This window comes from Balaenoptera musculus, chromosome 2 (genome assembly GCF_009873245.2).
Source record: "Balaenoptera musculus isolate JJ_BM4_2016_0621 chromosome 2, mBalMus1.pri.v3, whole genome shotgun sequence".
NCBI classification, from domain to species: Eukaryota; Metazoa; Chordata; class Mammalia; order Artiodactyla; family Balaenopteridae; genus Balaenoptera; species Balaenoptera musculus.
The window spans coordinates 137,578,898-137,600,542 of NC_045786.1; the positions used below are offsets into that span (position 1 = coordinate 137,578,898).

Sequence of the window (21,645 nt, forward strand, 5' to 3'; positions counted from 1 at the left end):
TGCTCAAAGAAAACCTCATTCTGTACAGACATCCCCTGGGATGTCATAAATTACCTTCCCATTTCCAAAGTAGGAGAGCATAAAAAGAAATATAGGAAATTTCTATAATTCTACAAGGAAAAATCAATTAGCATATAAGTGTTTGTAAAATAATAGCCATTTATAATAATAAATGTTTCAAATAATTGAAACATTTGTGGGGGAAAAAATGTATGACCACCACCATGTTGGGAAGTAAAGTTAATCTCGCACTTACTTCAGCTAGTCTTGAATGTTTGTGGACCACCTCTGTTTTATTCATTGGCGTGAGCTGTTGCAAAACACTTCGGCTATTTGTCAAAGCCCGTGTCAATCGGGCAAATTTTGTCCAACCTTAAAAATAAGGAAAGAAAGTCTCAGTTTTTCACACGTAATGAATATGGAAGCCTACATTCTTGCTAATATTCAAGGGATCTCAGAAATAGCATAACATGCGGAACAAATGAAAAGTATCAATCTAAAGCATTTAATTTCTACACAGACGTCATCATATATTTCAAGTACTGTTATAAAATAGTAAGTAATTTTTACGTGTGATCTTTGTGTTTCGCTCATATCTATCATATATTCCCTATAGCCAGGTAGCTAGTTGTCCACAAAATTCTGTCCTCCCCCTTGCATTGTATACGTTTGTTACTGGGAAACAGCTGCCAGCCAGGAATACATTTCCCAGCATTCGTTGCATCTAGGTGTGGGCCTGTCCCTAGTCCTCACCCATGGATTGAGACAGAACTGATGTGTGTCACTTCCACGCATGCAACAACTTAAGAAGCAAGTGAAACATCTCCATACTTTCTCCATCCTTCTACCAGTTGGATGCAAGTGACAAGATCCCAGGGGACAGCGAAGCCACTGAATCAGTGCATAGAAGAATGCCATATGCCAAAGATCAACTTCCTTGGATTGTTATATGAGCAAGAAATATGCTTCTATTGTGTTAAACCACTTAAAGTTGGGGGGTTATTTACTATAGCAGGTAGTATTACCCTAATAAAAACCATCCTATCGTATACTTATGTGAAGATATATACACATAAGAGAATAAAGCCCAATTTCAACAAATCTCACATACTATGGTTCTTATCACACACCTCCATCTTCTTTGTAATGTAGCAAAGTTTCTCTCTTATTAACAATTTCATTGATATTTAAAGATTATTTTTGGAATATCTAGAATCCTTGGGCTTCCCTGGTGGCGCAGTGGTTGAGAGTCTGCCTGCTGATGCAGGGGACACGGGTTCGGGCCCTGGTCTGGGAGGATCCCACATGCCGCGGAGCGGCTGGGCCCGTGAGCCACAGCTGCTGAGCCTGCGCGTCTGGAGCCTGTGCCCCGCAACGGGAGGGGCCGCGATAGTGAAAGGCCCGCGCACTGCGATGAAGAGCGGTCCCCGCACCGCGATGAAGAGTGGCCCCCGCTTGCCGTAACTGGAGAAGGCCCTCGCACGAACCGAAGACCCAACACAGGCAAAAATAAATAAATAAATAAATAAATAAATAGAATCCTTAATAATGTTTTCCAAAAGAGTAGTAACCTTAACTTCTGAGGGGAAGGAATGTGAATTTAATGGGAAAGAAATTTCTTCCATTATTTCCAATATTAAAATCATTAATTTTTCATTATTAAGCTAATTAACTTCAAGGAAATGTCAATGAGATGTGAACAAGTAGAACAAAACGAGCCATACTCTACTCCTATCTCAATTATCCTTTCTCTAGGTATCCCAAAAAGCTCTAATCTATTATGGACTCCACTAAAACCATTTGATAATTTCCATGGTATTACCTTTAACTAGGGTATTTACCAAACAACTCCTTAAAAATGAAAACCCCTGATGGTCCAAAGCAATGACTCTAATGGTAATGATGAACTTTCAGACAATGTGACAGAAAATGAAAGAAGAAATCCTGGGCAGGCACCAACCAAATGTCTTTCAAACCATACCAGGTAGGTGACATGATACTTTACTGCTATTCTTCAATCTAACTTTGACTTCAGTTAAGGTTTGTACTGCCCCACCAATTTAGCTCTTTCTATGGTATCAACAATTGGATTGGGAAAAAAAGTAAATTGGCATTGGTTAATAGAAGATCTTTTATTCTTTTTCATTAATAGGCCTCATCCTAGTGACTAGAACAGAAAATGTTAGGCTTCGGGAATTGTATGCAACCCTAAGGCTTGCCCTGTGCAATGTGCTGGAGAAACAAAGAAGCACCAGATATGCCACCAACTCTCTAAGAATTCAACATCAATGCAAAAGACCATCATGCAATCTATATCACCAACTTAGACTTTTCTTCTAAGCATTAGACCTATGTATCTAATTGGCCATTGGCCACCTCTTACTCGGATGTTCTACAGGCATCTGACTCTTAACATGTTCAAAATCAATCTTATCGTCACCTTCTCCCCCCATCTCCAACTCTGCATATTTAATGTATTCTTGGTCTTAGTGAATGGCCCCATGATATTTCCAGCTGTCCGAATCAGAAACTTGAGATTCACCATCCTCCTTCACTATTACCTCCACCCCCACACACATATCCAATCCCTTCCAAGACTTACAGACTATAACTTATCAATAAATACCCTCAAATTTAATCTCCTCTCTCCATCCCTCATATGTTAGACAATATATCATATTTCACCTGAGTTAGACAGTAGCCCCTAAAAACCACTGTCTCTACTGCTCTCTGACCACATACTCCCCAAACAACTCTGCACATTGCTGCCAGAGTCCTTTCTACCGCACAAATCTTACCATGCACTTCTCCCATTTTAAATTCTTTAAGAGATCCCTGGAAGCCTTCAGGATAACATTGAATATCCTTGGTATACATGTCATTTAGTTTCTGACCCTGAAGATTTGCTCTGCTTCTATCTCCTTCCACTTCATACACGCTCTGTATTCTGGCCTTACTAAAATCAATAACAAATTAAAAGAACAAATTCAAAAGTAAAATTAAATCCACCAGGAATTCTTTGTACACCCTATGACATTCAATGCTTTCATGCTTTCACATGTTATAATCACTCTGTCTACCTGAAATGCTTTTTCCCTCCCCATCTGTCTGGCTAATGCTTACTGGTACCTCCAAACTCAGTTAAAGCATTCTGAGATCCACTGGTAGCTTCTTGGATCCACTCATGAGAGAGATGCGCTCTCCTCTGTGCATTCACACCACAGAATACATACCTCACATGGCACTAACAATACTAATGCAGTTGTTGATAAGCATGTCAGTCACTCCCACTAAACTACCGTCATCTCTCCATTCTCTGCACTTGGTAGAGGCCTGCCATAAAATAGGCCTTTAATTGATTAATTGACTAATTAATTAAAAGTTATTTGTAACTTTAAAAATAAGATTTAAAAATAAGCTCCATTTGTATTATCATGAACATAAACATGCAATATTATGTTTTATTATCGTTGAGTTTTGGTTTGGTTTTTGCTTTATTGGGTTAAAATGGTGAGGATGTCTTCAGATGACAGTAACTATGTTGGCAACAGGTATATTAAAATATTTCCTGTTGATCATTTCTCTTCTGCATCAAATGAATATTAAAATTGCATTGAATATTTCTAGAAACTTCCAAGCCAATCTTGACTTCAGTTTCTTTTCTTTTTTTTTTTTTTGGCTGTGTTGCAAGGCTTGCAAGATCTTAGTTCCCTGACCAGTGATCGAACCCTGGCCCTCAGCAGTGAAAGCGCAGAGTCCTAACCGTTGGGCCACCAGGGAATTCCCACAAGTCAATCTTATTCTTACTGAAGATTCATATTTCTAAGATAGATAATGTTGCACCTCTTAGTACATCTGATTATTGGATTAAAAGAGAAGCCCATTTTCATTCCCTGTATGTGATAAGGTTTATTCAGAAAATATTTTCAAAAAATAAAAGGAGATATTGAAGGAATGAATTCAATAACACATGGAAGAACACATATCATCAAATGCCATGTGTTCTCTCCTTTCCTAGGATCATAAAAAGAAGTAAACTTGTGAGGAAGGAGAAACATGATGATGAAAGCTTATCGTCATCCTCTGGTTTTCTATTTCAAGCATCATGAGCACACACTACTGTTTCTTAATGAGGAAGCAGCAGTTCCTCATTTAAATATGAAACAAATGTGCCTGTGTAGGTGTATCTCATTTTACACATGAAGTCAATAAAATCAAGAAATACTTCATCCCTTTACCTTATTTCAATTTCCTAAAGGAAGAAAAAATGTTTAAACTGTGAAAATAAAACACCAACATTTTTCTCCATAGTAAAAATAGGACTATCATTGATTAAACAGCAGAAAGAAACTGAAAGAAAAATGTTAATTCTTCATTCTAAAAATTTTCACACAGTGTATTCTGAGTGAGACCACCCTTAAACATAGATGAAAAGGGAGTTTACAGCATGATATGACTTTTAGGTGCCAGATCTTATTCTTTCTATCCCTGGTTGTCTAGTTCCATGACTGGCACATACTGGGCACTAGAAAAATTTCTGAATGAATGAATGAGAACATTAGTAGAAAAGTTAAATAGAAATTAACACAGCATCCCACATTATATGTAGTTAAAATTAGAATATAAAGAAGGAAATACGCTCAGCTCTTAGCAGATACTAATATAACTCATCGGTACTGTGAAAGAAGGGCTTTGGGTTGGAGAAGGTAGAAATGGTGTGGTAGAGGGTTGAGGAGGAAGTGTGTGGAGGATTATAATTTTTCCCTCAAAAAGAGAAGTGGGGAGCTGCTAACAGGAAAAAAAAAAAAAAAAAAAAAGGTGGTGACAGTTGTCAAACTGACTCAGACATACTCAAAGAGAGAAGCTTAGGAGGAAATACTTGGGAAGGATTCTTCCTAGAGAAAGCAAAGGCAGTGGTCTAATCAAGTAACCATTTATGAGCTTTGATATCAAAATGCCCTTGGAGCTGGAAAACAAATGCAAAGCCGAGGAGTGTTTTGTTTCACGTTTAAATCAAAGGGAGCCCAAAAAAGATACACTCCTTGAACTGCTCAGTGATCTTTTTGTCTCTGGTTAGGGCTTTCTTGCAGTCCTCAGTTCTAAACAGTTAGCATTTTTCTCAAGTCCCCTATGCCACCCCTCTGTCCTCACTCTCAGCAGATTAGCTTATCAAATATATTACTGAAAAAACATAAGACGAGACAGAGTCAAGATGGCGGAGTAGGAGGATGTGGAGTCAGCATCTCCTCACAACTAGGGCACCTACTAGTCGCTGATGGTGGACCTCGGACACCTAAGGGGATGGGAGGAATCCCCATGTAATGAGGTAGGACGTGGGAGGGAGCGGGGGGAGGAAAAGTGGAGGCAGAATGGGACCAGCACACCTAAGGGGGCGCTGGGGGAGGGGAGAGGTTCCCACACTTGGAGGGGCCCACTCACAGCAAGGGGATCAGCAGAGAAGAAGAGGGACCTTCGGGGGATTGGGGAATCAGAAGGGAACACAGCCGACGTCTCCTCCGCCCGCTTGGGCACTAGCAAGCCTGCTGGGGTTCCGGGCCTGAGCTGCACACCCCCCTCTGCCCCACCAAGGCCTCTTCCAGCTGCATGGGTCCCAGGCCTGAGCCCTGTCCCCCCCAGGGCCCCCTCTGCCCACGTGGGTCCCGGAACTGAGCCCTGCCTCAGCTAAGGCCTCCTCCAGTTGGGGCCTCCTCCAGCCTCATCGGTCCCAGCAGACCTGAGTACTGCCCCCCCACAAAGCCTCCATGGGCTGCGCAGTTCCCAGCAGGCCCGAGCACTGGTCTCCCTGAAAGCCACCATGGGCCACACAGGTCCCGACAGCCCATGCACTGCCCCAACAAAGCCTCTTCCGGCCGAGTGGGTCCTGGGCCTGAGCCCCACCCTCACCAAAGCCTCCAAGGGCCACACAGGTCCTGACAGCCCCGAGTGCCGCCCCTGACAGGGCCTCCTCTGGCGACGTGGGTCCAGGTGAGCCAAATGCCACCCCCCTCCAAGGCTTCCTCTAGCTGCGCTGGCCCCTGTGGGTGCGCCTGTGGAGGTCTGCGCCCCAGCTGGCCTGCACAGGCACATGTGCTCCAGGCCAGCTCCAGGAAGAAACACTGATAAGAAGAACACATGCAGAGTGGGGCTGAAAAAAATGGGTCCAGAGACCTACCTAGAGGTCTTGGAGGCCTAATAGGGAGGCAAGGGTAGGCTGTAGCTCACCATGGGGGCAAGGACACTGGTAAAGGAGGTACCAGGGATTTTTTTGTTTTTATTCATTTTTTAATTTTCTTTTTTATTTTATTTTATCTTATTTTTGCTGTTGTGGTTCTGCTTTGTTTTGTTGTTTCATTTTTATTGTTATTTTTTCTAATATATTTTTTATTTTTCTAATTTTATTTTATTTTTTACTTTTTGTTATTGTTCTGCTCTTTTCTGTTTGTTGCTTTTTTTTTTTCCTGCCACACTGCATGGCTTGCATAGTCTTGATTCCCAGGCCAGAGGTAGGACCTGAGCTCCTGTGGTGAGAGTACCAAGTCCAAACTGCTGGACTAACAGAGAACTTCAGGTCCCAGGGAATATTAATCAGTGTGAGGTCTCCCAGAGGTCCTCATCTCAGCACCAAGACCCAGCTCCACCCAACTGCCTGCAAACTCCAGTGCTGAACGCTTAGGGCCAAACAACCAGCAAGACAGGAACACAGCCCCAACCATCCAAAAAAATGAGACAACAAAAAATATGCTACAGATGAAGGAGCAAGGTAAAAACCTACAAGACCAAATAAATGAAGAAGAAATGGAGAACCTACCTGAAAAAGAATTCCGAGCAATGATAGTAAAGATGATCCAGAATCTCAGAAATAGAATGGAAGCACGGATTGAGAAAATACAAGAAATGTTTAACAAGGACCTAGAAGAACTAAAGAGCAAACAAATAGTGATGAACAACACAATAAATGAAATGAAAAATACACCAGAAGGAATCAATAGTAGAATAAATGAGACAGAAGAACGAATAAGTGAGCTGAAAGATAGAATGGTGGAAATAGCTGTCGCAGAGCACATTAAAGAAAAAAGAATTGAAAAGAAATGAGGACAGTCTCAGAGACCTCTGGGACAACACTAAATGCACCAACATTCGAATTATAGGGGTCCCAGAAGAAGAAGAGAAAGAGAAAGGGTCTGAGGAAATATTTGAAGAGATTATAGTCAAAAACTTCCCTAACATGGGGAAAGAAATAGCCACCCAAGTCCAGAAAGCACAGGGAGTCCCATACAGGAGAAACCCAAGTAGAAACACACCAAGACACATATTAATCAAACTAACAAAAATTAAATTCAAAGAAAAAATATTAAAAGCAACAAGGGAAAAGCAAAAAAATAACATACAAGGAATCCCCATAAGGTTATCAGCTGATTTTTCAGCAGAAACACGGCAGGCCAGAAGGGAGTGGCAGGACATATTTAAAGTGATGAAAGGGAAATACCTACACCCAAGATTACTCTACCCAGCAAGGATCTCATTCAGATTTGGTAGAGAAATCAAAAGCTTTACAGACAAGCAAAAGCTAAGAGAATTCAGCACCACCAAACCAGGTTTACAACAAATGCCAAAGGAAATTCTCTAGGCGGGAAACACAAGAAAAGAAAAAGACCTAAAAAACAAACCCAAAACAATAAAGAAAATGGTAGTAGGAACATACATATTGATAATTAACTTAAATGTAAATGGATTAAATGCTTCAACCAAAAGACACAGACTGGCTGAATGGATACAAAAACAAGACCCATATATATGCTATCTACAAGAGACCCACTTCAGACCTAGAGACACACAGAGACTGAAAGTGAGGGGATGGAAAAAGATATTCCACAGCAAACATCATTCTCAAAGGTGAAAAACTGAAAGTATTTCCTCTAAGATCAGGAGCAAGACAAGAATGTCCACTCTCACCACTATTATTCAACATAGTTTTGGAAGTCCTAGCTACAGCAATCAGAGAAGAAAAAGAAATAAAAGGAATCCAAATGGGAAAAGAATAAGTAAAATTGTCACTGTTTGCAGATGACATGATACTACTATACATAGAAAATCCTAAAGATGCCACCAGAAAAATACTAGAGTTAATCAGTGAATTTGGTAAAGTTGCAGGATACAAAATTAATGCACAGAAATCTCTTGCATTCCTATACGCTAACAAGAAAAGATCAAAAAGAGAAATTATGGAAACAATCCCATTTACCATTGCAACAAAAAGAATAAAATACATGGGAATAAACCCACCTAAGGAGGTAAAGGACCTATCCTCAGAAAACTATAAGACACTGATGAAAGAAATCAAAGAGGACACAAACAGACGGAGAGATATACCATGTTCTTGAATTGGAAGAATCAATATTGTGAAAATGACTATACCACCCAAAGCAATCTACAGATTCAATGCAATCCCTACCAAATTACCAATGGCATTTTTCACAGAATTAGAACAAAAAACTTTACCATTTGTATGGACACACAAAAGACCCTGAATAGCCAAAACAATCTTGAGAAAGAAAAATGGAGCTGGAGGAATCAGGCTCCCTGACTTCAGACTATACTACAAAGCTACAGTAATCAAGACGGTATTGTCCTGGCACAAAAACAGAAATATAGATCAATGCAACAGGATAGAAAGCCCAGAGATAAACCCACACACCTATGGTCACCTAATATATAACAAAGGAGGCAAGGATATACAATATACAGGAGACTGGAGAAAAGACAGTCTCTTCAATAAGTGGTGCTGGGAAAACTGGACAGCTACATGTAAAAGAATGAAATTAGAACACTCCCTAACACCATACACAAAAATAAACTCAAAATGGATTAAAGACCTAAATGTAAGATAAGACACTATAAAATTCTTGGAGGAAAACATAGGAAGAACACTCTTTTACATAAATCACAGCAAGATCTTTTTTGACCCACCTCCTAGAGTAATGAAAATAAAAGCAAAAATAAACAAATGGGACCTAATGAAACTTTAAAGCTTTTGCACAGCAAAGGAAACCATAAACATGACGAAAAGACAACCCTCAGAATGGGAGAAAATATTTGCAAATGAAGCAACTGACAAGGGATTAATCTCCAAAATATACAAACAGCTCATGCAACTCAATATCAAGAAAACAAACAACCCAATCAAAAAATGGGCAGAAGACCTAAACAGACATTTCTCAAAAGAAGACATACAGATGGTCAAGAGGCACATGAAAAGATGCTCAACATCACTAATTATTAGAGAAATGCAGATCAAAACTACAATAACGTATCAACTCACACCAGTCAGAATGGCCATCATCAAAAAATCTATAAACAATAAATGCTGGAGAGGGTGTGGAGAAAAGAGAACCCTCTTGCACTGTTGGTGGGAATGTAAATTGGTACAGTCACTATGGGGAACAGTATGGAGGTTCCTCAAAAAACTGAAAATAGAACTACCATATGACCCAGCAATCCCACTACTGGACATATACTCAGAGAAAAACATAATTCAAAAAGACACATGCACCCCAATGTTCATTGCAACACTATTTATAATAACCAGGACATGTAAGCAATCTAAATGTCCATTGACAGATGAATGGATAAAGAAGATGTGGTACATGTATAGAATGGAATTTTACGTAGCCACAAAAAGGAACAAAACTGGGTCATTTGTAGAGACTTGGATGTACCTAGAGTCTGTCATACAGAGTGAAGTTAGAAAGAGAAAAACAAATATCGTATATTAATGCCTATACGTGGAATCTAGAAAAATGGTACAGATGAACTTATTTGCAGGGCAGGAATAGAGACGCAGATGTAGAGAACAGATGTGTGAACACGGGGTGGGTGCGGGATGAATTGGGAGACTGGGATTGACATATATACACTACATGTGTAAAACAGATAGCTACTTGGAACCTGCTGTATAGTGCAGGGAGCACAGCTCGGTGCTCCGTGGTGACCTAGATGGGTGGGATGGGAGGGAGGGGGCTGGAAGGGAGGCTCAAGAGGGAGAGGATATATGTATACATATAGCTGATTCATTCTGTTGTACAGCAGAAACTAACACAACATTGTAAAGCAACTATATCCCAATTTTAAAAAAGTTAAAAGAAAAATCAAAGAACTGAAGACACAAGAAACACAACAGCCTTCAACCTCCCTTCTGTCCCCTCCACCTCAAGACCCACCCACAATGGCACCTGATTCTTGCCTGTACCTTTATTATCTCAGAGAATTAGGCATTTGCTCTTTCCTGATCATGTATATATTCTATTCATGAACATTTAAGTGGTTTCTAGATTTTTCACTATCACTAACAATGCCCCAGTGAATTTCCTTATGCCGATCCCTTTGTGCTCTTGGGCACATCTGGAATTGCCCACGTTATTAGATAGATTAGTTCATTTGATCTGTCAGCAACCCCCTCTGTACAGTCAAACTTTGAAAAAGTTGAGCAGCCACACTGTCTAGGTCAGGAAAAAAAGACACATCAGCAGTTCTAACTTTTCCCAGCAGTACATTTACTGATCTCACCTTTACTGAGATCTAACTGGTGTGACTGATTATTCAGCACAGTTCACTGATGTTATCGATGTGGTCGATACAGGGTAATGTGAACAGACTGCTGAATATGAAGAGCCTAATAGTTGCTCTATAAGTTGTTCATGGCATTATGAGAACATTTGTTATCCTAAAAGCTCAGGATGCCAACTCCTTCTTAATAAAACATTAGTTTAGCTCTATTGGGTTGCAATCAACCTCTTTGTCATGGACTGCCTAATCTTAAAAATAAAAGGAAGTCACAGAGGCAGTTCAATCCATCTACCAGACTGCAACACAAGACTCTAATCTATAGGAAAAAAGCTTAGGTAAACAATTATACTCTTGGCCATAGAGACCACATGGTATAATTACTCATATTTCATCTGTTGTTTCCTCTCTAAAGAAAACCATTGGCTTCCTACAAGGGGAAGGTTACTATTTTTGCTGTTGTTTTCATTCTACAGGAAGTATTTTTGTCTCAATTATTGGCACAAAGATGCCCTAACTATTTGGCACAGGATATTTCACACTGTAAGTGTCTTGGCAGTTTTGGAATCTGTTTGAAAATACTGTACAGTATAAATGGGCAGGGATTAGGACCATCTCTTTTAGAACACATAGGGATAATCAACAGAATGGATTTCTTGGCTGTAATTTTTCCCCTTTGTATTATTATAAATGATGTATCAGGTACCATTGACTGATCATCTGAACAACAGTTCTAAGACCTCAATACCAGGAACAAAAGATAACAAAAACACTTTTGCCTCTGAATTATTATCAGTAAATTCCATTGATTCAAAACAGTACAAAAGCACAAGTTGAGAGTGTTCTCAACTTGTGCTTCATCTTTGTAGGGAAAAAGGAGAGCAGGGGATTAGGGTGGCCAAACCCCAGCAATATGTTTCCGCTGGAAAGGATGAGGCAGCATCATGTAATAGAGAGAACATCAGATTGGAAATCAGTCAGACTGTGAGCGTCAGGATCTTCAACAGTAAAATGGAGATAATAATACTAATTTTCAGAATTATAGGAATGAGCAAAAAAGAATACAAAGCTCCTGACACATATTAACTACTCCATCAAAGCTGGTTTTCTTCCCCTTCAATAGTTTCTGCTACCATCCATCATGGTATAAGTCAAAGATATTGTTGACATCACTCAGCGCCATTCACTTTAAAGGGAAAAATTAATCTAGAAGGAAGTTTTGGTGACCATAGGATTCATTATAAGAGCTGCGCTCAAATTAGTTGTCTGCCATCATGCTATAGTTACTATCCGAGATACAATTTAGAAATAAAATTCACAGTTAGCCAGTTTAGTCAAGTCTTTCACCCATATGTCTGAGTTTCTTGGTAAAAATACCAATATAAGTAGAAGGAGATTTTGTCGAATCTTCAAAGGATGTGGGCCTTTACTCCAATCACTGGCCCCTTTTCACATTAAGAAGGTAAAATGCCCTTGTTCTGGGATGAAAAATGTTATATCCTGGCTTTCCAATGCGTGAATTCCCTTGTTTGTTCTGCATCCTAAAACACTATTTCCTATGTCCTAGGCCAAGCCTTTATTACCTAAGTATTGCTTCAAAATTTTGCAAACACCCTCAACCTACTCCCTTGCAAGCATCCTTGGCTCCCTGATCCCTTCTCCTTGATCCTTGAGCTCCCTGATTCTTTTCTTCTTGCTCACCTGACCAAATCCCAACTCTGGTTAAATCCAGCTCACCTACTTCAGCATCTATATACCTGTGACTAAACACAGGTGGAGTAAACACATAATCATGCTCATAGATACTAATGAAATGTATGACCACTAGCCTCACATGGACCTTAGTGCTGCACAGCAAACCTGCTGAATTTAACCTTGGCCACTCACTGCTCCACTCTCTACACAACCGTTTCATGCCTCCTCCTCACCTCCTCACCATCCTTACTCTCAGTTGATAACTGTGTTTCCTCTTTTACTGAGAAAATAAGAGCAATCAGAACAAAGCTTCCACTATATACTTATTTGTTTGTCATGCCTCCCCCTCCCCCCATTAGTATGTGACGGAAGGAACTTTGTATCTCCAGGACCTAGAACAGTCTCTGCACCATAATGTTTGCTCAATCAGCATTTTTGTTTCGGAAAAACAAAAAATAGGTAAAATAAACAAAAAGAATAAATACTCCTAGAAGAGTCATGAGAAGGCTCATGTTAAGTAACTCTGTTGCCCAAGGCTGAATTAAAAGTAAGATAACTGTGTCCAAGTTCAATGCCCTAGACTCAAATCATTTTGATATTATAGTATTATCATGAAATCTCATCTGCTCTTTCCCAAAAGTTCCATGGTCCCCTTGGCTCAATTTAAAAAGTTGAAAGATACATTTTTGTGCCAAGTTTTCAAAACATACCTTCTGATACTGCTAGCTTCATAGGGATAGTAGGATGATTGCTTAAGGTCATAAATATTTTAGTTCTCTTGAATTTTTCATATATTTACAACTCGCATGAATAATAGAAAGTATCTCATATACACCATTCATAGTTACATTGTGTAATACTTTTTCAGAAATCTGTTATGTATTTGAAAGGTGTGGAGGAGTCTCAAAATAAAAGTCTATTTAAAATAAGCTGTTCCACTACAAATTCTGGCACTGGAAAGAGATATTTTACTCTAATGCTTTTCACAATGGGGTTTGATTTTCCCTATAAATTCTAATTTACATGTCTATTGAACACATAGCTCAAAAATCAAGTGGTCTGAGTTGTCTGGAGTTTATTTGAATGGAGTTCATTTTTGTAAGAATAGGAGAAAAGGAGCTCAATGAGTGGATGTGAGGAGGCAGAGAGATGGAGGTAGAGGCAGATAAATGGAGTGGTACTAACTTGAGAAATAAAGGTCAGTCCTTCAGTATTAGCACCCTTTCCCCAGCCTCATTGTAAAATGCTGCCAACTTCCAGTTTCCATAAATAGACACCATCATTAACGTTCAGCAGGTCAGAACTGTGAGAAAGTACCATACTTTTCTTGGCCAACTTTAGCTGTGCCATGAAATCACTTAAAGTAAATGAGAAAAAACAATAATCATCAAATATAAATGTAAATAAAAGTGTAAATATTTTTGAGGGAAAAGTCTATGACATAAAAGCTTTTCACTCAGTCTATCATTCATGTGTGATGGCAAGAGAAATTCATTTGAAGAATATGTTAGGCCACAAGTCATATGCCGATCATTTATATTTTATTTTAAAATATAGCCATTTAGCAAAATTTACAAACAACTCATGTAGCTCAATATCAAAAAACGAAACAACCCGATCAAACAACAGGCAGAAGACCTAAATAAACATTTCTCCAAAGACATACAGATGGCCAAGAGGCACATGGAAAGATGCTCAACATCGTTAATTATTAAAGAAATGCAAATCAAAACCACAATGAGATATCACCTCATACCACTCAGAATGGCCATCATCAAAAAGTCTACAAGGGAACCCTCCTACACTGTTGGTGGGAATGTAAATTGGTACAGCCACTGTGGAGAACAGTATGGAGGTTCCTTAAAAACTAAAAATAGAGCTACACTATGACCCAGCAATCCCACTCCTAGGCATATATCCAGAGAAAACCATAATTCAAAAAGATCCATGCACCCCGATGTTCATTACAGCACTGTTTACAATAGCCAGGACATGGAAACAATGTAAATGTCCATAGACAGAGGAATGGATAAAGAAGATCTGGTATATATATACAACAGAATATTACTCAGCCATAAAAAAGAATGAAATAGTGCCATTTGCAGAGACGTGGATGGACCTAGAGATTGTCATACAGAGTGAAGTAAGTCAGAAAGAAAAACAAATATCAAATAATATCACTTATATGTGGATTCTAGTAAAATGGTACAGATGAACTTATCAGCAAAGCAGAAATAGAGTCACAGATGTAAAGAACAAACTTATGGTTACCAAGGGGGGAAGAGGGTTGGGACAAACTGGGAGATTGGGATTGACATATATATAAACTACAAATAATAAATGCTGGAGAGCAATCCCACTCCTGGGCATACATCCAGAGAAAAACGTGATTTGAAAGGTTACATGCACCTCGGTGTTCATTGCAGTACTGTTTACAATAGCCAAGACATGGAAGCAACCTAAATGTCCATCAACAGATGAATGGATATAGAAGATGTGATACACATATACAATGGAATATTACTCAGCCATTAAAAAGAATGAAATAATGCCATTTGCAGCAACATGGATGGACCTGGAGATTACCATACTAAGTGAGGTGAGTCAGAGAGAGAAAGACAAATATTATATGATATTGCTTATATGCAGAATCTAAAAAAAAAATGATACAAATGAACTTATTTACAAAACAGAAACAGACTCACAGACTTAGAGAATGAACTTATGGTTACCAGGGGGGAAGGGTGGGGAGGAGGGACAGATTGGGAATTTGGGATTGACATGTACACACTGATATATTTAAAATAGATAACCAGCAAGGATCTACTGTATAGCACAGGAAACTCTGCTCAATACTCTGTAATAACCTAAATAGGAAAATAATTTTAAAAAGAATAGATACATGTATATGTGTATAACTGAGTCACTTTGCTGTACACCTGAAACTAACACAACATTGTTAATCAACTCTACTCCAATATAAAATAAAAATTTTAAAAAAATATATAGCACTTTAAGATACAGTCAGCTATTAGCTGCAGGTTTTCCAAAGATGTTTCTTATCAAGTTGAGGAAGTTCCCCTCTATTCCTACTTTGCTGAGAGTTTTATCATGAACAGGAGTTGGGTATTGTGAAATATTTTTTCTATGCCAACTGATATGATCAAATGAATTTTCTTCTTTACCCTGCTTTTGGTACAATGAATTAGAGTGATTGTTTTTTGAATTTTGAACCAGCTTTGCATGTGTGGAAGAAATCCCACTTGGTCATTATGTGTAATTCTTCTAATATGTCATTGCAATCTACTTTTGTTGAGGGTTTTTACATCTACACTCATGAGAAATGTTGGTTTGTAATGTCTTCCTGGTTTTGGTATGATGGTACAGCTGGCCTCATAGAATGAGATAGGAGAGTTCTCTGCACTACTATTTTCTGGAAGAGACTGAATTCACCAGTGAAACAATCTGCACTTCTTATTTTGGAAGTTTATTAATTATTAACTTATTTAATAGATATAGAACAATTCAGGTTACCTATTTCTCCTAGTGTGTGTTCTGGTAGTTTGTGTCTTTCAAGGAATTGGCCCACTTTAACTAAGTTATCAATTCAGTGGCTATCAAGTAGTTCAAAGTATTTCTTTACATGCTTTTATGCCCACGAAATATGTTGTAATGGCCCTTCTTTAATTCTTTGTATTGGTAATTTGTGTCTTCTCCATTTTTCTTGGTTAGCCTGGCTAGAGGTTTGTTAACTTTAATATTCTTTTCTAAGAGTCAGCTTTGAGTTACAGTGATTCTCTCGAATGTTTTTTCTGTTTTCTATTTCATTGATTTCTATTCTAAAGTTTATTACTTCTTGTCTTCAGCTTGCTTTGGCTTAAATTGCTCTTCTTTGTCTAGTTTCCTAAGGTGGAAGCTTAGGTTATTAATTTTATAACTTTCTTCATTCAAATATATGTGTTTAATGACATACATTTTCCTCTAAGCACTGCTTTTGCTGCATCTCAGAAATTTGATATGTTGTATTTTAATTTTCATTTAGCTCAAAATATTTTTCTAATTTATCTTAAGGCTTCTTCTTTAACCCCTGGGCTATTTAGAAATGTGTTAATTTCCAAATATTTGGGGGTTTTCTAGTTGTCTTTCTCTCATTGATTTCTAGTTTAACTCCACTGTGATCTAAGAACATACCTTGCAAGATTTCTATCCTTTTAAGTTTGTCAAAGTATGTTTTATGGCCAGAATATGATCTATCTAGTGAATGTTCCATGTAAGTTTGAGAAGAATATGTATTCTACTGCTATTGGATGGAGCACCTTGAATTTTAATACAAAGGAGCATGAAACCTAAACACTATCAAAAGACTATTCTATTTTAAAATAGTATTTAAATTTATCCTAAACTTCCTAGACAGTGGCTCTATGAGTAAAGGCAGAGAAACAGGTAGTACATGTCAAAAAGTGAATATTCAATCTTCCAGGAGATGATTTAACACACACATTTTCAGAAATAGTCACAAATGCATTTCTCTCATACTTTAAATGCTCTGCACATCATAAAATTTTCCTCTTGCAATTTGTTGCCAACCAGAAACTAAGCATATGTATATACACACACACACTTATATAATATACATATGAATTCATATGCAGGGAATAAACCTAATGCAATTTTTCTATGATTATGATTGCAGTTGAAAAGATTAAAACTTCTGTGCCAGTTTTTTTAAAGAGGTAAGAAAAGGCAATGTTTGCTAAATGTAAAGAAAACATTCCATTTTTAGTCTCCTAAGATATTATTAAAAATAACGTTTCATAAAATCTTCTGAGGGTATTTGAAATTCTGCATTTATATGACACCAGTTTCTAATTTAAACATAATTGGAGAGAATAAAATGAGAGTAAATTACATATAAAAGGGGGTAAAAGCACATGCCACCGACTAATGTTTTCTATAGCAGTCTCTCTGAATATTATAGTCAATAAGACTCCAATCAGAATGTTTGCATTTTGCCAGCCGCTTTCTGGATGACAAAATTGTTCTTTACGTAATTAAACAACATCTACCCAAGAGAATCTACAACAACCAAATAAATAAAGGGAGAAAAGTAACCTGGAAAAGTCAACTAATCAAGCTCTAATCAATGTAACAAAATTCAATCAACTAATCAACTGTGTTCTAATAGGACATCACCCAAACAATCCCACAAGCTTTGTCTCTAAAGCTCAGTATGATAGAAGGTGTTGAAACTCCCATTATATTGATTCAAAATTAATAATGCTCTATGAAATCTCTTCCTTATTTCTCATCTCAATTCCTCTTATAATTTAACTTATAATTTAAGTTAACCAATGAATATTTCAATGTTCTACTTCCATTCAAACAATATGATTGAATAAAACTGATTCTGGACAATTACTAGAATGAATAAAGCAAAAGAATGGCTACATAGTAAAATTTTGTTTTCAAGTTCAACCAATGGATGCTGTTAAAATAATAATAATAATATATTTAAATGACAGGCTAATCCTTAAGGATGGTAATTCCTTTGAAAATTACCTTTTGTTGAATCATCCTCTATTGGCTGTTTGAACAACGTAATGTCCTTGAAAGTGCATAGGAACAAAACCACCTTTTCATGTTCATTTCTTATTGGTGCAATTTGCATATAAAACCAAACAGGGGTTCCTGTAAAAGACAGAAAGGACAACAGAGCGTGACATAGCCACCACGATGACATCGTCTCCTGCTTTCCTTCCTCCTTCAGCTGCCAACTGCTATGCCAGGAATCAGCACCAAAACAATAGTATTTTAATTGCTGAAAAGAATCAAAACACCTTTCATTTTATATCAACTACCAGTTGCTCAAAAATTAATGAACATATTTTTCAACCCAAAGTATCAAAATTTGAAAGTAAAGCATGGGGTGTCATTTTTACAATGCAGTGGAATAAAGGCAGTCTTGCTATTTAAGCAATGCCAGCATCACCTTTAGATCTGGGTCCCTGCACCACTGCTGCTCTCACCACCTCCGTTCCATAGTCTCACCAAGTGTGAGCATTCCTCCTTGTCACTTTGAGAAGTGTTTCCAGTCGACTTCAACATCAATACCTGATGCTCTGATAAGTATTCCTCTTTGAGAAACTTTTGAAATGTTGCTTCTATCTCAAGACTCTCATCAGTCAGATAGACTTATAACTCTGTGGCTCTGACCAAATCCCCACATCAGAGAGATACGATGTCAGCAACACTAGAAGCCTGATGTACACAGAGCTATACCTGAAGCCTTTAAGGCAGTGTTAAAGAAAAAAAAAAATGTCCCCAGGCCTTGAAAGTCTCAGGCATCTTCATGAGACACTGCTTCCAACCTCACTCGCTCAAAGCATGAGGCTGGTCTCTGTCACCATGTTCTTCAAACAGTGGCTCCTACAGACTCCGGAGGACACAGAGTTTCAAAGCATTCAAGGCTTAGGATTTGGACAAATTAGAAACTGGCAATGGGTCAAATAATAAATATCTGAAGACACAAGAAATGCCTTCAAAGGAGTAATTACCCATTAAATGATAAAACACTGAGGGAATGTTCCATCAGAATCAAAAAGACACATTTTCCATTATAGTCTTTCCAAGCCACAGGCAGTAAAGCCTCTCCAAATATTCATTCTTAAAGACATAAAGTCTTTTGTCAGTTTGGGATTTGGGGAGTGAAATGTGCAGCTGTTAATAATCTCTAGGTGAGAGTTGATAGCTTGTTAGTGACTTCCAATGAAAACCAATAAGAAGCACCTCCACACCTGTGGCCAAAAATTGTCAGGTAACGATATCACCACAGAGGGGAATTTGCCATTTACCCAAGAATGGGTGACTTAACTACTGGGTGCTAGAAGTCAGGGAATTCGAGAGAGGAGATTTCTATAAATATTCAGTTCTGACAACCAGGTCCTTTGCAACCCCAGGGGGCCTACAGAAGGACATGGCCTTTTCCAAAATGATTACAGGATAAGACAGGGACCTCAAAACCAATCATACCATCTCCCAGAAAGGCTTGTTCTTTGTTTTCTGCTTCTTATTTTACACAGTGTGTCCAGGAACTGTGAGTGATGTACACAGTTTGACAAATCACCAGGCCCAGACGCTAGCAGATACATGGCCTATGGTTGTTCCAACACAGTGAGCTTGAGGCAGCAGGGTTATAAAGAGAGAGAAAGGGGCATTACATATAAGTCGTTTTCCAAGGTCCGCTAGAAATCTGAACAGAAAGAGTTGATGTTACAGTTCATACCTTCCTATGAAAACAGCAACTTTTCAAATTTTGGCATTGAGTCAGAGCTGTTTGTAAAATTGTTTTCAGATATCATGGTATACTATTTTCAGGTTTAGTCACAGGCTCAGACTTCTCCAAATAGGCTGAGTTTTTGCTGAGTGGCTGGTGAAATATCCATATTCTGGATTTGGGGTTCAAGGAGATGGGAAGTCTGGGAGGGTTAGGTAGAGAGGCCTGTAGCTGCTGGAAACTCGAGGCAGTGCCCTGGCATTGATTATTTGGAGTTGCCCTAGCTATCACAGTTCTGCCTTTGTGTAAACAGAAAGATCCATTTTCAGTCATCATCCCAGAGCCACTGCTTCTTTCTCAACAGTAGAAGCAGCCCACTGTTAATCAGAGCAATGGACCTAAAGAATAGAGGCTGCAAACTGAAATGTCAATCGTGACACATATTAAATCAGATACCTCAATCTCCCTGTCTGCAAGTGGTGTTTAGCTAATTATTTAATGGAAGTGTCGGGAGGACTTGGCATTCAGGCATTCCCAAAACAGTTCTCTACAGGCATGTGAATTTTTCTAACATTAAAAAATGTCATAAGAACACACTTTTTTCAGTTGTTGTTCAAAAGCCTTTAGCTATTTACAAGATTTTTTAAAGCTGCTTTTAAGTATAGTAGAACTGCCTTATAATGCATGGATAATATCTATTCTTCATATTAAAGAAAAAAAACTCAATGCAGATACTTTCCAGAAGAGACAGGAGTTTTAATCTGTAGTGCTATGGGCCATAACTCCTACTGGCTCTAAACAGACAGCTACATGTGTATAGATAGGGTATAGATCTGAAAAGAACCAGACAGGCCTGAACAAAGGCCAGACAATTATTACAAGCTATTAAAATAAAGCAAACTATCCAAACCACCTTGGAAGGAAACTTTTGGAAATGAAATATTAAAGCTATTGTTAACATGACTTAAAGGATCTAAACAAAACAAAATTTCCACAAAGGTATTTTTGAGAAAATCAGAAACTATGGACTTGGCTTTGAAGCTTTAAAATCAGAAAAAGATTCATTTATTCTGTTTAAATCCCAGGGTGAAATGACTCTAGCAATATGGAATATTCTTAAATTATTTGTTAAACTCGAGGTACATACTGAAGTCATTCGAGGGATAACAACCCTATATGAAAATGACAGGGGGCATTCCCTGGTGGTCCAGTGGTTAGGACTCTGCACTTCCAAGGCAGAGGGCACAGGTTTGATCCGTGGTTGGGGAACTAAGATCCCACAAGACTTGTGGCACAGCAAAAAAAAAAAAAAAAAAAAGAAAGGGAGTTTTGGCATATGGGTCTACTACAGCTTATCAGTAAGTATTTGGACCTAGTGGAAAAAAAAAACAGAAAGCACCTAGAGACTGGCTTTTTCTCTTGTAGAAAGCAGAGCTGATCATTCAGAATGGATTGTTTTCTAGTTGGTAAGCCAACAGACATTTGGCTATGATGTCAAAGAGAAATACATTTTCAGCCTTGATTCTAAAATGAAAGATAAGATGATAGGACGTTCCTTAAATAAAACCCCTGAAGACCGGTGCTCCCATAACCAGGTGCTACTGGTAATGGGAACTTCACTACTACTGTGAAGCAATGCCTATGGTTGTTGTTATCCCTATGATGGTCTATTAATAAAAAGAGAAACCTAAATTCAATTCTAAATATTCCACAGAGAACAAATGTTTAAGGTACAATGGAGAGGATAAATTATGCTCCGCAAAACCCAACCAGCACTAAACACAGTACCAGCACTTCCTGTTGAAGCTAGAATGTTTCCTGAACTGGGAAAGAATTTAGTAACCATCAATTTCTAAAAAGATAATAATTGGCTTTGCTATCATTTAACATTAACACTAAATAAGTTGACTCATCTTATGCAGTGACTGTTCTTTTAAAAAAAAAAAACAACTCTGTTTGGAAATGCAGCAAAAAAGAAATAAAGTAAGTGACTATTCAAAGAAAACAAATTAGAAAGGAGACTTGGTTGATGAGTGTACTAGTTGGTTTTTTGTTTGGTTGTTTTTTTCCTCCAAACTCCAATGGAGAGTCTCATCAGACTCTCCCATAATTACCTA

General features: G+C 38.2%; 1 protein-coding gene across 1 annotated transcript in view; it reads right to left on the minus strand.

The window, feature by feature from the left end:
- KCNH5 (potassium voltage-gated channel subfamily H member 5) overlaps positions 1-21,645 on the minus strand; it is a 338,162-nt gene that overhangs the window by 276,277 nt on the left and 40,240 nt on the right. Inside the window, exons 4-5 of the mRNA XM_036843658.1 lie at positions 17,815-17,943; positions 257-372 (exon numbers count right to left, since the gene is read on the minus strand). Coding sequence (XP_036699553.1) covers positions 257-372; positions 17,815-17,943 — 245 coding nt within the window. The remainder of the gene's footprint in view (positions 1-256; positions 373-17,814; positions 17,944-21,645) is intronic.